Below are 14,945 nucleotides of genomic sequence, written 5' to 3'. Positions count from 1 at the left end.
AATTTATTTTAGTACAAAAAGGATGTATCAAAAATATATGCAAGCATATTTTAATGCTCACAATAGCACATGTTGATGGCAAAATTCACTCATGTGTGTCACATTTATAATTTAGTCCATCTTGGATTCATAGTTTTAGGGGACGTGGCAGGAGGGAAGAATTAAAAAAAAAAAATTAACCCTGATAAATATCTACAGGCGACCAAAAAGAAGCAAGGATACTCAGTGAATCCAGTGAACAGTTTGGTCCAGACACTGACTGTACCAGTACATTTTTTACTCTACAAAACTGAAAGAAATATTCACAGGATGTGGTCTGAACTTCAAGACACTGTTGCTCAGCAAGCGCTGTGCATGTTTTTGCAACAAAAAGTCAATTACTTGCCCAGAAAGAAATGTTTTAAATTTAAAAGAAACTTGAGGGAATGAGAATAAAGCACACAAAAGTAAAGAGACCATCCTCCCCAACATGGTAAGTTCAAAATTTACATACACTTACTTTCTTTTAACCAAAGCAAAAACTACTTATAAATTCCAAAGTGACCAATACAAGGAGATGTTTTGCAAAGAAGCACTATTGAGAGAAAGTCTCAGTAGTTCACTTTGGCCTAATATTAAGGTTAAAAAAACATTTAGAAAAATCTTCAATTAATATCAACCTGCAACTCAAATCATAAATAGATACACTGAATAGATTTATAAAAATTGATATTTATATACACAACAGTGCCACTGATCTAGATGTATCTTTCACGTGTCGTACTGTTCTTAAAATGGAGTGAAGATACACAAAATACAGTTCAAGTTTCCTAGAGTATCAGAAAGCTGCCACTTTATAGCCCATGATGCCCATAACTTAGAGCAGAATTCAACCTATTCCCAATCTTGATTTGTCAAAATCAAAAAGGTGATTTGTCCTAAATCAAGTCCATGAAATAAGACATTTTCTAATAGTCTTCAGATGCTTGGATGAAAAGCAAGGCTATAACTGCTATGAATAAAACCAGTCTCTACACTGCACCCAAGTTTCTCATCCAAATTCCTCTTCTACAGCCCCTCCTTACAACTGATTAACTTAGAGCCACCCACACCATGTACCTCAAAAACAGACTTAACAGTAAATCTTGATAAGAAGAAATAGAAACAGGTTGTTTTCATTAAAAAGAATTCTTCCATGATGCTGTCTGCTGGTTTGCTCTCCAATCAACATTACCAAGGTCTTAGAGAGCCTCAAGAGAATGGACATCTTCAGGAAGAAATGACAAGAAAGAATGAAACAAAAGTGTAACAATATGATTTTAAAAGTTACAACAGTTATAAATATACGTTAATTAAATAACCGAGTAAAATTAAGTTACAAAGTACCTCAAAAAGAAACAAATCAACCAAAATGAAACAACTTGACTGTTTAATAGACAAGTATAAAATAGTATAAATAGGTATAAATTTACATAGCATAGGAAAGCATAGGAAAATCTTGGAAAAAAATTTGGACTAAATGCCAAGGAGGGAAAAAAAACCCCTGTAGATTCCATAGCACTATTCATCTATTCAAACCAGAAATGACAAGTGCTTTGATGACAGTTGCAGTTGGTTAAAGAGTGAGAAAAGACAATACATTATAACTCTTGCAAGTGCACTGCAAGAGTCGCCACTGATAGCTGGGAGACAAGCAGAAACACTGGAATTAACTGTGCTTGAACAGGTAAGGCCTCTCTGTGGCTAACAGGACCACTACTCCTTCATGAAACACAAGATTTGGCGACTAGAATGAAGATAAACACCAAACTTTAAAGAACAAAGGCTGAGGAGGAGGAAAGCTCATGTGTACTTGAACATACGTCTATAAATTTTCTCATACCTATCCCAAAGAAGGCCGAGACCAATCAAACTAACACACATCACAAAACAGGGAAGGCAGCTGGACTGCCAAAATAAACACAAAAGGAAACAATAACCCAGCTGGCTTCAAGATACAAACAGGCAGCTCCAGAATTTGCCTCATCTCTCAGCAGACAAGTAAATCTTTAAATGGTGGTACCACTACCACTGGACAGCTAAAAATCTCAGAGACTGGAATTTAAACCAGAAAACAAACACCAGCACCTCCTTTTTCAACTCAAGAGACATGAACATGTCATGCTTCCAACCCTGCTTTACAACAGATCTCTTACAATCACCCCAAAAAACTAGAGCAGTTGTGGCCTCTGCTACAGACTCTGCTTCATATGAAGCTACTTTATTATTAAATGCTTGTTTTAAATAAATCTCTGCCTTCCACAACTATGGAAGCAAAATATTTGCCCTCTCTTCTCTTTCAAGGACCACTCATTTCTTACACAAGACTGAACAGCAATTAGGATGTTATGTAAGTTAATTTACTGAAGTTAATTTTTAACTCCATTTTGAACCATAAGGAATTAACAAAAAGAAAAAACAAGAGAAAAATGACATTCAGAAAGAACAAGTAAAATTGCCTTAAAAATATACACACTTCATTCTTCTGTCTTCAAGACGCTTTTAAATTATTTCAGATCAGTAAAAAGTATGCAATGTACTAGTTAGAAACTAATCAGATGAAATTACAGCTTTTTGAGAAACATGTATTTTTCTGTCTACGCACTTTTTAATACCTTTGCCTTCTAACTAGGAGAAATTAAAGTGAATTCCCACCTACTTTGCCAACATGGAAAAATAAGCAAAAAATGCTTGGCCTTGGGCTTTTGTCTTTATAATAACGAAACCCTGCAATACTTGGAGCTATTAGTTGTAAATGTTCTTATTCCTTGTCTTGAGAACTTGTTGGAATTAAGACACTGAGCAGATGCAAAATCCTTCATTGGTTATTTTTATCAACCATGGTTTTCTACCTGCATTATCAAGCAATTACATACTTCTCTCACTGCTGGTAAAGAACACATACACTACTAGCCTTAAAAAAACAACCAACCAAAAACCAAAAAATAAAACCAAAACCTCCACTGAACCAAAAAAACCCCTCAAATTACCCACAAAAAACCTGCATACTGTGCACAGGCCTGAATAACCAGGCGGAAAATATAATTACTTTCTTATTCCTTCATTCTTATTGATAGACTCCTGGTTTCAACTCCCAGCTATGGCATATGTAAAACAAAAAAAAAATAGGGGATGGGGAAAACAAACAGTAGTGAAAATGATAACACTGCAAGTCAGCAATTGGTAGTTAATACCATCCTCAATACAAAAAGCTCTTTTTAAGCTCTTAACTCAGGAAATAAAATAGGTTTGAAAAACATAATTACCATATTCTGTTTCACATGACTATGGTATTTTTATTTGTTTGACATATGCTGCTTCCTGAATGGATTTCATGTATTTTGGCATTCCAGAACAAAACTGCTCTCAGTGTTTGGCACTTCATGTACAATGCAGCCAGGAAGCCACTCCTTAAGACTATGCAGCCATCTGCAGCAGACACCAAAGGTTTTTGACAAGCAAGCTCCACTGCTGTAAATACGCAGTATTTCAATAGAAAAGAAAAGTTCTCATCTATTAATTAAACTCTGCACATAATTGCCTGCAGATAAATTCAGGTGATCTGCAACATAAAACATGTCAGCATAGAAACAGAAAAAGGGGAAAAAATTTTAAAAGATACTATTTCTTATCAGAAGGTTACTGATTATTTAAATGATTACTAAATTGTATGATCTACACATACAAAAATCCAGTCCCTGATGCCCTGCCTTACATGCACTCTCCCTCAAAAATGTAATTCCCAAAATTCCTACCTAAAGCTAGGAAGGATCACACAACAGAGGTCAGAATAACACGGCAGGCGCAGAACACTTGAGATACAAAGTAAGCAGATGTTGGGTACACAGGAGGGGAAGGAAGAACCACACTCAAAACCCTCTAGCTAGTAACTGCTCAGAAAAACAAATCCCAACAGGTTACATAATTCAATCTATGGTAACAGGAAGATAAATGGAAACACATTCATAGATCAGAGTTCAAAGAATGTACATGGGAGTATGTATATTCATTTCCTATTTTTAATTTGGCAGATTTCAAAAAAATATATCATACCAAAAACTACAAATAAACATGCAACCCAACATCTAAAAGACTATACAGTGCATTAATGCAAGTTACTGCTTGAAGAGAAATAGTATATAGAACTGGACTTCCATTTTACTTTATAATTCCTCCTCCTTTAAAGAACACTTCTGTCTGTTTTCCAAGTGTTATCCACTTCGTCAAGCCAGTTTGGTTTTTGTTCTTACATGTTCAGTACAAAATGGAGTACTAAAGGCAGAAGACTTTATTCAAAAATGCAGCTTTAAAAACAGTTTTACTTTAACACACCTTTTTCACTATTATAAGGAGTGGCTACAATAAGAAGTAACCACTACTATTTAAAAAAACAAAGGTTCAAAAACCAAAACAGAAAAAAGTTGTATTTTCCACACTCTAAGCATCTTGTCCCTCTAGTTTATACAATAATTATGCTACATATTATCTCAGTATTATTCTCAGCAGTTTTATGAATTACTGTCCTGGACATACAAAGGAACCCCTGAAGCTACCTACCTCTGTCTATTGTTTTTCTTTACATTAATTTTAACTGATACATAGATCCCAATACATGCCAATTCGTGGTCTGTAACAGTGATGCAGAAAAACTACTCCTATCTGCATTGGCTGGGGTTCTTTCTAACTACAACACTCTTCACATCTTCCATGTGGGTAAGCACCATTATTCTTGTCCTCTATTTACTCGGCTTTTCTCTCACAATGCATGTTTGATTTTTGCCAATGCATAAGCTTGTTTCACTCCCAACACAGTGATGAAATATTTGAGTTAGCATTTTTGTACTATTTTTTTTTCTTTACTTAGTGTTCCTCTAAGTGAATGGATGATGATTAAAGAAAAGAGAGCTGTTACGTTATTTTTATTTCACTCTGACATTTTGCAGATCACATAAGCAACTGATACAAAAAAAATAGTAGAAGGTTATTCTTGAATAGCCTTCGAAGTATTTTTGCCTCTTTAGATAGGGAAGAACAAGAGTGTACTGCTTACAATAAAACTTCTATTAATAACTTGGAATTTAGACAATTATATTTGAGTACACCTTCTCTTAAAAGTGTTGTTTTCAACAGAGATACTAATTCACTATCAGAAGCCAAAAACAAGCTTTTCACCTCACAAGAGATTTAAGATGAATTAAAAGTCTTTTTTCTCATCAAAATGCTAATTATAGCCTCATAACTGAATTCAAAGTTGATTTAATAATAACTCAACCTAAAGTGTTACTTAACTTCTGCCACCCTGTGCTTTCCAGCATGAGAAGAAAATAAAGGTACAATACTACTCTGACACTACCGAAGTAAAAAATGGGACACTGCCAAGCTGATTTGCTATTAACATGTCATCCTCTTTTCTCGGAGTAGGAAAAAGTGACTGAAGAGCACAATGCAGAAATTCCAGAGAATTTCACAGCTGTGACTTCAATTAATTTGAACTGTCCAATGCGTCCTTACGACTTCTCAAAGATTAAAAACAAGTTAATACAAAACTGTGGGAAATGAGTAACATTCTGATTTTGAGGGAAAGTTATTCCTTGGCAGATATTTCATGCTCTGAAGCTGAAATTTAAAATCTGGAAATTTAACACCTGTGGAAGGATGTGTGAGCTACAATTCTAAACTGAGCAAACATATATTTGAATTCAATAAGCAGGGACTCGCTCCACAGACAAGAGAGTTTTTGTAAAAGGTTTAGGAACTATTTGCTGGTTCTTCATTGGTTAGTTTATGTAACAGGAGAAGCAAAGTAAGAAAGAGAAGAGAAAAATACTGATTCACAACATATTTCTCTCCCACTCTAACACTTTCTTCTAATCTGCTCCATTGACAAGGCCATAATCTTTCCCTCGACACATCACCACCTATTGCTGCAAAACGAATTCAGCAACTGAAATCATGAAAGACTACAGGATATTTTAAATGTTGACAATACATCTCCAACAGATCTCACAACTTCCCACAGAAAATTCCCACAGAAATGTTTGTCTTTTTCTTGTAAGAACAGCATTGCAAAACCACAGAATAATGCCAGGATGTTCAGCATTTGTTCTCATTTGTTTCAGTAAAGCAAAACAAAATAAATGCTCCCTGAAAAACTGATAAACTCAGATAAATAAAAAGAAAGAGTAAATTAACCTCAAGCCTATTAAAATCAATTTTAAGTATATCTTGCTTTTCTCGTACTTGTATTACTTACATTTTCATTTAGTTAGATGAAATACCTGGTACCAGATCAAAAGGCTTAACATCTAAATCAATAGTAACATACTGGAAGAACAGGACTGTCTAATAGCCACAGAAAGCCCACACCCCCACAAAACATTCAGGAAAACAAAACTCTCCTAAAAAACACAAGTAAGATGCACTATAGATAAATAATATTATACTAAAATAGTAAAGCTCTGAAAGTGTTTTTTTCCTCATATCAATGTTTCCCATCTTATCCATCAGGATCAGAGACAGACGGATTGACAAATCCTGAGTTCCAACTGATTCTCCCTCCTTGTCACATTCTGAGAAGACGGTTAAACATTTATTTCATTAAAACCTTTTTCACCTCTTCTTACTTAGAGTCCTTAATATTTGTTACTTTGTTATTAACAGTTTCTCAACACCATTTTCTACAGGGTTGCACACTCAATTCCCTTTGCCTGTAACTCCCCCAAGACATTTAAAGAACTCAATTACTTGGAATAAATCACTCTGTACAAGTCTACTACAGCATAGCAGACACACTATAAAGACTGAATAGGTATGAACCAGGAGGAAGTGAACTTTTGAATTTTCTCCCTCAGTGATGAATTTTACTGCCAATCCCCCCAAAATATAGAGCAGTTCAGAAATTAAATAACCAAAAAAGCTCCAGGGGTAGCACCACATATGATTTTGTGACCAGAAGTAACCCAAAATGAGTATGTTCTCCTAAAAGGAGCTAACTACCAACCTCACATTCCAGGCCACTACAGACTAACATGCCACAACAAGCTAACATACCAGCAACAGGAGACCAGTAAACATTATCTGCAGTCTGCATGTTCACTGATCTTCCTTCAAGTAGACCCATCTCAAAGGCCAAAGTGGAACCTAAGTAAATGAAACATCTAAATATCATACTCAGTAGCAAAAGAAGGGAAAGCAAGCATTTACAAAGCATTTAAGTCACTAATGATTTAGACTGCTATGCTGACACACTTTTCAGTCTAATTTTACTGAAAATACAGGCCTCAGTCTTGTAAATACCACTGCAGCCAAGTTTTTTTTGTTTTGTTTTGTTGCACCATGAGAGCGCATAAGCACATACAGATTTTCAAGCAACACCTTTCCACAGAAAAAAACCCCTATAATTCCCAACAATAAATGCTCTCTGGTACCCAGTCTCAAATATAAAAATCCATGTTATCTTCAGGGTTACCTGTAAGAAAAAAGACCTGCAGTAACTTGATCAAATTGACAAATCAACTGTTCTTCTAAATTATTACTTCTCCCCTCCGACAGAGTAATGCCAGGAAGACAACTGCCACATGAGGAAAAAGCAGCAGCTCTCAAACCTTAGCAGTCTATCAGAAATCTTCTAGACAAGCCTCGAAACACTTCCCACCATTCAAACACAATTATATCTACAGTCATTCTAGATGACCAAGTCTGTGAATGATGTCCAATCATCTGGCACTGCATTTCAGATGTTTCTGTAGATGCACTGATGTAGCTCAAAGCACCTATGCCCTCTCCTCTGTTTCTTATAACTTGGAAGTTTTGGAAGACATGTATTGAAAAGCAACAAGGAGGGCAAAGAATGCTGAAGAAATAATTTCTGCAAATGTACTAATCACATACCCTGCATCATGGGACAAAGGAAGAACATGAAACTTCTATAACTGTCTGCAAAGATGGAACCCCTTGTGCAGTTGCTACAGAACTACTCATGCCAACCGGGAGTTGAAAACTGGTGAAAAGACTCCAAAGGCAGCAGTGAAACTCAAAGGACATTACTTCAAAAAACAAAGACTGTCCTTCTGCATCTATCTTTAACACAATACTAGAACTTCAAATATTTTGAATTTATTTATTTATTGGGATTGGAGCTTTCCCCAGCAAGGAGAATAGGGCCCTGGCCACTTCGCGGGAAAATACCACCCATTCCAAATTAATACTTAAATGATAAATTTTTCACTTCAAGTATTTGTAACTTTTAGTAAAAGTTAAAACCATCTCTGAGTTTTTCTCATTCCTAAAGCTGGCTGCAGACAACTGACACAAGAAGTAGCCTTTGAGCACTACAAGCTCACAGCAAGACAATTATACCCCAACCTATACAAACCATCTTATCTAGTAAGACTGAGCCTTACAAGGCTCAGTTACCTTCTGACATTATTACAACTACCAGGATCTCCACAGCAGCCAAGATTGCTCAGACTCTGCTTAATCATCACTGTTCCTACGCATAGTGATTGCTTAATGTCAAGTATCTACAAATTCCTTCCAAGAACAGAAAAAAACCAAATCTACTTTTTAACTAAACTTTTACTTTTAAACTTTTAACTTTTTACCCTAGGCAGGACAGTTGCAATGCTGGTATTCTCCAACGTAAGTACACTTCAGTTTGGTTTCATTTAGACCAAAGGAAGGGGTTTAGTTTTATTTCTCAATTATGCGAAGTTACAATGTATTTTTGAAGGTGGAATTGCAGCCTAGTTTTGAAATATCACGCCTCTGAATCCCCTATATGGAAAGTACAGAAAGTAATAACTCAAACACCTGTACTGAAATTCAAGCATCAGAGAAACAAGTATCTTAAAAAAAGCTGACTTTGATGATGTTCCTTTGGATCCACTGGAATTCAGGACTAGGTCCCATCTGGGTCACCAATACTGTTACCAAAACTTGGTAAACATAAGAAACTCCTTACCACCAAGGTGGCATTAAGAAGCAGGCATTCTTTATGTGGCTGGATGCATGAGAGGTTATCTCCTCCAAAATGCCATGCATACTGAGTACAGAAAAAGCTCCTGATTATATACTATATTTTACATACATATTCATTGATTTCCTGGAATAAACATACATATGATAACCATTTCCCCGAAATTATTAACATATTTTCCCTCCCCTTTGCACATGTGTCTTTCTGTCCTGGGAGGTCTCTTTGGTGGTCCCTGGTGGTCAGCAACGGCAAAGTCATAGCTGACTGCTTGGGAACTGGTAAAAGTTGGCACAACTGGGCTGGTTGCTTTCCAGTTCTTCCCAAAGAATATGTATTGTGCAGTTCCATAGGCCAGTGATTTTTGAAGAATAAGCATTGTATTAGCCCACCAGGTGTAAACGATTTTTCATCTGGCAACAATGAAGGCAAGCCAGCAGAAAAAGCCTAATTATGCTGAGATTACTATAAAAGAAAAATACTATTGATTCCAGCATGACAATTTTTTCCATTTTAATTAGACGGGAGATACATTAAATCTCTCCTAAATCAGCATCCTTATCTTGGAATCTTACATTTTTAGGATTTAACTCAACATCCAAACACTGTATTCTTAGTTTAACATGAAAGCTGTATTTCAGTGAAGTAACCTTTTCACAACTAAAAAACAAATCCCAAAAGAAGTCCCATTACCAATGATTAAATAGAGACTATTAACTACTCAAACTACCTTTAATGTTTTCATTCTGATATGAAAAGTGTCTTTTGACACATTGTTGTACTTACTCAAAAGCTGACAAGGTTAAATAGCAATGTTTATAAATCTTCGTTTTCCAGATAATCTTCATTTAACTATCTATTTCAAATGTCACATGAACATTTGCATGCTCACATAGGAATACTGTCCACTATTCCCATGTCCGTATGAGTAACTCTTCTGCCAACTCCACTGGTAACTCATTTGGAAAAGGTTAGATTTCTAATTCCTCTATGTGGATTAAATGTCAGGCACTTCTTCAGCAGATCAGGTTATTCTATAGGGAGAATCTGCTGAAGATACGACACATCAACTATTTGATCTTTACATAACATTCTCCCAAAAAGGTTTTCCTTTTTCTTAGGAGCAGGAAGGACAGAAACAAAACAAGAACACAGACCAGACAGACAGTGATTCATTACAGCCCTACCGGAAAGCCCAGTTCACGAATTTGCTCCCATCCCCTTCTGTTTCTAGGACCTACTGCTAATAACATGTGAGGTATAATGTATGTTACACATGTGCAAGCCTTTCCTTAGCTTTGATCTTCCAAGCATGGCTGTTAATGACTGGGACTAAAGACTCTCAACAAATTCCACTGAGAACAAATCATAACACTGTTTTCTTAGACCACCAACTTAATACACTAAGAAACTATCCTTATTATTTTCTCCACAGAGCCCCCTTATCCACTCTATATGAACATGATGTGCAAATTTATACCCTACAGAGCTTTATGTTTACACTAAGCATTGTCTACTACTCAGCTTATGCATAACACACATCTATTCATATTTTACTAATATAATAATCATCTTAATGATAATCACATTCCATAGTATGCCATATACTGCAACTTCTAGATCTTTGATTGCAAGCATACCTTCTTAAAATTAGTGATGTTTACTCAAGCTTAATTTAATTCATGAATAAGAACCAGTCAGCTCAAAAGAACATTTCCCCAAGCCATCAACACACACCTATAAAAATGCTGTTTCAAGCACATGAGCTACCATGTGTAAGGTTAAATAATTTTGTTAATAATAAGAATATCAATGTCAGACTGATTTTTAGCTGCAATTATTGATCTGAAGAAAGAACACATCCCTTCATGTTACTCCCAAACTATGTTAATGACATAATGGCATTCAATGATATAACCATGAGCTGTAAGCAGTACTGAATTACACTTTCATCATTAAAAAGGACCTTATCCATAGCTACCATGGTGACAAAACACTAGCGTAAAAAGTTGTGCCTCCACTACAAGGAACTATTCTTCTACATGGCATTGAAAAATATCAAGTGCATCATGAGAGACACAAAAGGCCTGAAAAGAAACAAAATTGCCTTGATTATGAACATACTGGTTTACAACTAAATTTGTCATGCACGGCTACAACTCCTCACCCTCCCCCCTCAAGAATCTCAAGTCATTATTGGGACTGAAACACTGCTCTGGAAAGGGATGGTTCTTTGTAAAAGGATTACTCTATTCAGACTTTCTGCCAAGCATCAGCCACATAAGGAAAGCAAAGTTCACTGCTATTTATTTTGTCCATATCCTTCTGATGCCTAAGAATAACCCTTACTGCTGCCTGGAAAGGTAAGTCTATAAACTGCAAGTCAAATAATTTATTTGTTATCAGCCACTGAACCTGCTTTAGGCATTTATATGTTAACATTTTTCCTTATAGTATATCAAGCAGATCAAGCTGGATTACTTTTTCTAAAATCACTAAATTACTCCATAATGTTAAAGAACTACCTGTGTAGGAGTGTTAAAAATTTTGCACAGAAATTACTTTGTCCAATACTCCCAAATACCAATACATGTCACACATTGGCAAGACTGAAGCATACACATCCTATCTGACCAACATGTTGCTTCTGAGTTTGACAAATAGGAACAAACATTCCAGAGCTATGGTTTCTGCCTTGTTCCAAACATTCACAATATGAGAAACTCCTTCCCCTCATGAAAGAACTAACCTATAATTGTCTCTCTGATGCATGAGAAATAAACGTGCATCTAGTTAGTTGGTGTAACAAGCACTAGAAGTACAAAATCTTACACTAAAACTTCACATGTAATTTGCCCTTCAACAGCTTCAAAAAGGAGTTATTTCAAAAATTAAAAAGGGGATAGTGGTCACCAAAACCAAACAAGGCTACATTAATAGTTTCAATTGCATGCACTTTAAAGAAGTCAGATAACTAGCTACCTGTTTTGGTTTTGTTCTGTATTTTGTTTTAAATTAAGGTTCTTAAGATGAACTTTGCAAGAATCAAAATGCAGGACAGACCTCCACTATGCAAGCTGAAAAACAAGCAGTCCAATTCGTCGGTTTGAGAACAGAGAGGGTAAAGGGGAAGAAGACGGGTGACTGCAGCAATCGAAGGTGGAAAAACTGCGACATTTACAGATGACCGGAAAGGCATATTTTTATAAAGAAACTTATGAGCAACCCTAAAGAAGTCTAGCCAGACACTTACCGATATTCCAGAACACAATGCAGACATCAGCACGAAGCCTCAAGAGCTTGCGATTAAATAAAATATATTACCTCCTTTATGATTTTCTCATTTCCCGATAAGTTAATTGTACTTGCAGAGTTACCAAACGTTTTGGAAGGGAGGGAGCTGAAGAAGCAGTTACGCAGTCGAGCAGCTTCAGCCCAGTGCCTTCTCGGACCGAACAAAGAAACTTCTGTGTCCGATGAGATTAAAAACTTTCGCTCTCACAGACTCTTTCCCTGCCTCCATGAAACCAGCGCCTCGGTTCACACGTTCAGGCGAGACGGGGAGAAATACAATGAGCAGCTAAATTGGGCAGGCCAAGGCGGAAAAGAGACAAAATATAAAGGCAAAAAACAGGATATAAAACGAAGCCTGAACTACTCCTTGCTTTTTTTCTCCACCCCCTTCCCAGAGGAAGGATTTTTCTGTTGTTTTTGTTGCTGCTGATCCCAAGCCTTCCCTATTTACCTTAGCTGTCGGGGCGTCTAAACCAGATCCAGCCGGCAGGAGTTTCTTCCGACCCCAAGTTAAATCCAATCGAGTTTTCCTCTTCAGGGAGAAAGAGAGCAGAGAACGGGGAGAGAAGGAGAAGGAATGTTAGCAGCTTTCGCCGAGGACGAGTTCCTGTGCAAGGGGAGAGGGCACCAGAGCAGCCGGGCTCCTCCTGGCCCCCGCCGAGGTCTGCCCCGCGGCCGGCCCCACGTCGCGCCGGCTCCGCCCGGCGGCGACACCGCAGCGCCCCCCACCACCCAGCGCGGCCCGGCCTAGCCTGGCCCGGCCCGCCCGCCGCCGCCCCTCGCCTGCCTGCCCGCCCCCCCCCGGCGCGATGGGCACCGCCGGTGCCCTCCGGCTGCGCACCCGGGGTCGCCCTGCCCGAGCGCGGCCGCCGCCGCCAAAGGCTGAAGGGAAGAGGGATGGCCGCCTGCCTCACCTGCCCGCCGCCACCACCGCCCTCGCTTCCCGCCTCCTCTCGCACACTTCCCCCTTCTCCCGCGGCTTCAGCCTCCCGCCCCCCTCCCCGGCCTCGGCAGCGGGGGGCCGGGGGAGGCGGCGGAGCTGTGGGAAGGGGGAATGAACGTCCCGGGCAGACACGCGGCGGGGGAAGGGGAGGTGGCCGCGGGTAAAGCCGCCGCGCCCCTGCTGCTGCCGGCGCCGCGCACCGCTGGCCAGACGGGGGAGGCACTGCAGCGGCACGGGGGGCGGAGCGGGAGGAGAGCCCGGGCCGAGACCTGGCGGAGGCGGGAAGGCGGGGGCGGGAGCGGGAGCAGGCAAGCGCGGCGGGCGCGCCCGCACTGGCTGTGCCGGGTGGGAGGAGGGACGGGCTGACAGGGCCGGACGGGGGGCCGAGCTGGGGGAAAGCCGTGAGGGACGGGAGAAGCGGCCAATGGGGCCCGGCGGGGGCGGGCTGTGCAGGAACAGGGCGAGGCGGGGCGGGGGGCGCTGGCGCGGGGTTGGGGCGGGCGCGGACCCTGGGAAGGCGGGAGCGGCGCCGGGCGGGGGCTGTGTGTCGCCGCTGCGGAATGGCTCCTCCAGCTGCCGCCCGGCGTAGGGCCTGTTCTCTGCTGGGGAGCGTTAGTCGCACAGGCAAATTCAGTCCTGAATGACAGAAGTTTCCTCTTTAGCAGCTCAGCTTCGTAATGTAATGGTTGCACACCCTGTGTAGAAAGCGCTGAGGCGCCGGCTCACGCCATCAGGCGCTGGCTGTTGCGCCTTCGTGGCCATCCCACCCCTGCTCCTGCACCTTTTGCTGCCTGACTCGGAGTTACCAAGAGTCTGAGGGAACGGACACACCCAAAGGAAAAACTGACAGCCTCCACCCACGCTTTAGGGTTTGGGTATGCTACGTTAAACTTGGATGCAAATAACAACAATTAAAATAATGCCGCACATATTGTCACAATGTTTCACATAACACTGTTACTGGAACACTGCTGTACTTTCTCTTCCAAGTATTCCAACACTGTCAGTACAATACAATGGTACTGAAAATGCTTGTTGACTGACAGAGTCATGTACAAATACATGTTTGAAAAGCTGGCAGTGCATAGGTTGCATGGCTTTGGTATCTTTTGGGTTTGGATTGCAGTAGTACAGTTGTGATCCAAACAGAAACAATGAGTTTCTGTTTAATTTCCTGGATTGTTTGAAATGGGTATTTGATAACCTATTGTGTATGCAATATGCCATTTTAACAGTCCTGGAGCCTGGAGTTCTGCTCAGCCATAACACAGCACATGAAGCTGACAGCAGGGTGGAATTGTACATGCTGCTCACCTTATGCTCCTTAATTGTGCTCAGCAGAGACCATATCTAAGGAGAGAGGTAGTTTTGTTTTCACGCTAATTTAATCCCTGGCTTCTTTACTGGGACTGGCACCAACTAAGATGGAATAGTGTTTTATGATGATAATCTGTTTATTGAGAAATTGGCAAAATGCTACGTGTTATATGACCCATTGAACAGCAAGATTAAATGGTATGTCATGTCACTGTTGACCTGTCCCTGATTTTAATATACGACTAGATGAGAAAAGTCCTTTACACCCCTACCAGTCCTTGACAGTAACTCAAATTGATACTTCCTGTTCAAGATAATTTTTTGCTTCATCTATTTTCTTATAGGGTTTTGCATGAAGGGTTTAATCTTTATCAACAAAACACAGAGATGATAACATTT

The 14,945-nt window shown here is 39.5% G+C and overlaps 1 protein-coding gene across 9 annotated transcripts in view; it reads right to left on the bottom strand.

Moving 5' to 3' along the window:
• The window catches only part of ERBIN (erbb2 interacting protein), a 118,715-nt gene extending 105,197 nt beyond the window's left edge, over positions 1 to 13,518 (bottom strand). For 4 of the 9 annotated variants that reach the window (XM_038123745.1, XM_038123741.1, XM_038123746.1 and 1 more), the window contains exons 1-2: positions 13,201 to 13,258; positions 12,738 to 12,818 (exon numbers count right to left, since the gene is read on the bottom strand). Coding sequence is in view for 1 of the 9 variants with exons in the window: in XM_038123738.1 (XP_037979666.1) it covers positions 12,246 to 12,272 (27 nt within the window). In the remaining 8 variants the exon portion in view is untranslated. Of the gene's footprint in view, positions 1 to 12,245; positions 12,573 to 12,737; positions 13,010 to 13,200 lie in introns of those variants that run through there. The other 5 variants (XM_038123744.1, XM_038123747.1, XM_038123743.1 and 2 more) reach the window with 2 other exon arrangements.
• Between the last annotated feature and the right edge of the window lie 1,427 nt (positions 13,519 to 14,945).

This window comes from Motacilla alba, chromosome Z (genome assembly GCF_015832195.1).
Source record: "Motacilla alba alba isolate MOTALB_02 chromosome Z, Motacilla_alba_V1.0_pri, whole genome shotgun sequence".
NCBI classification, from domain to species: domain Eukaryota; kingdom Metazoa; phylum Chordata; class Aves; order Passeriformes; family Motacillidae; genus Motacilla; species Motacilla alba.
The sequence above is the reverse complement of the archived record's forward strand: the minus strand, read 5'-3'. Positions and strand labels throughout refer to the sequence as shown.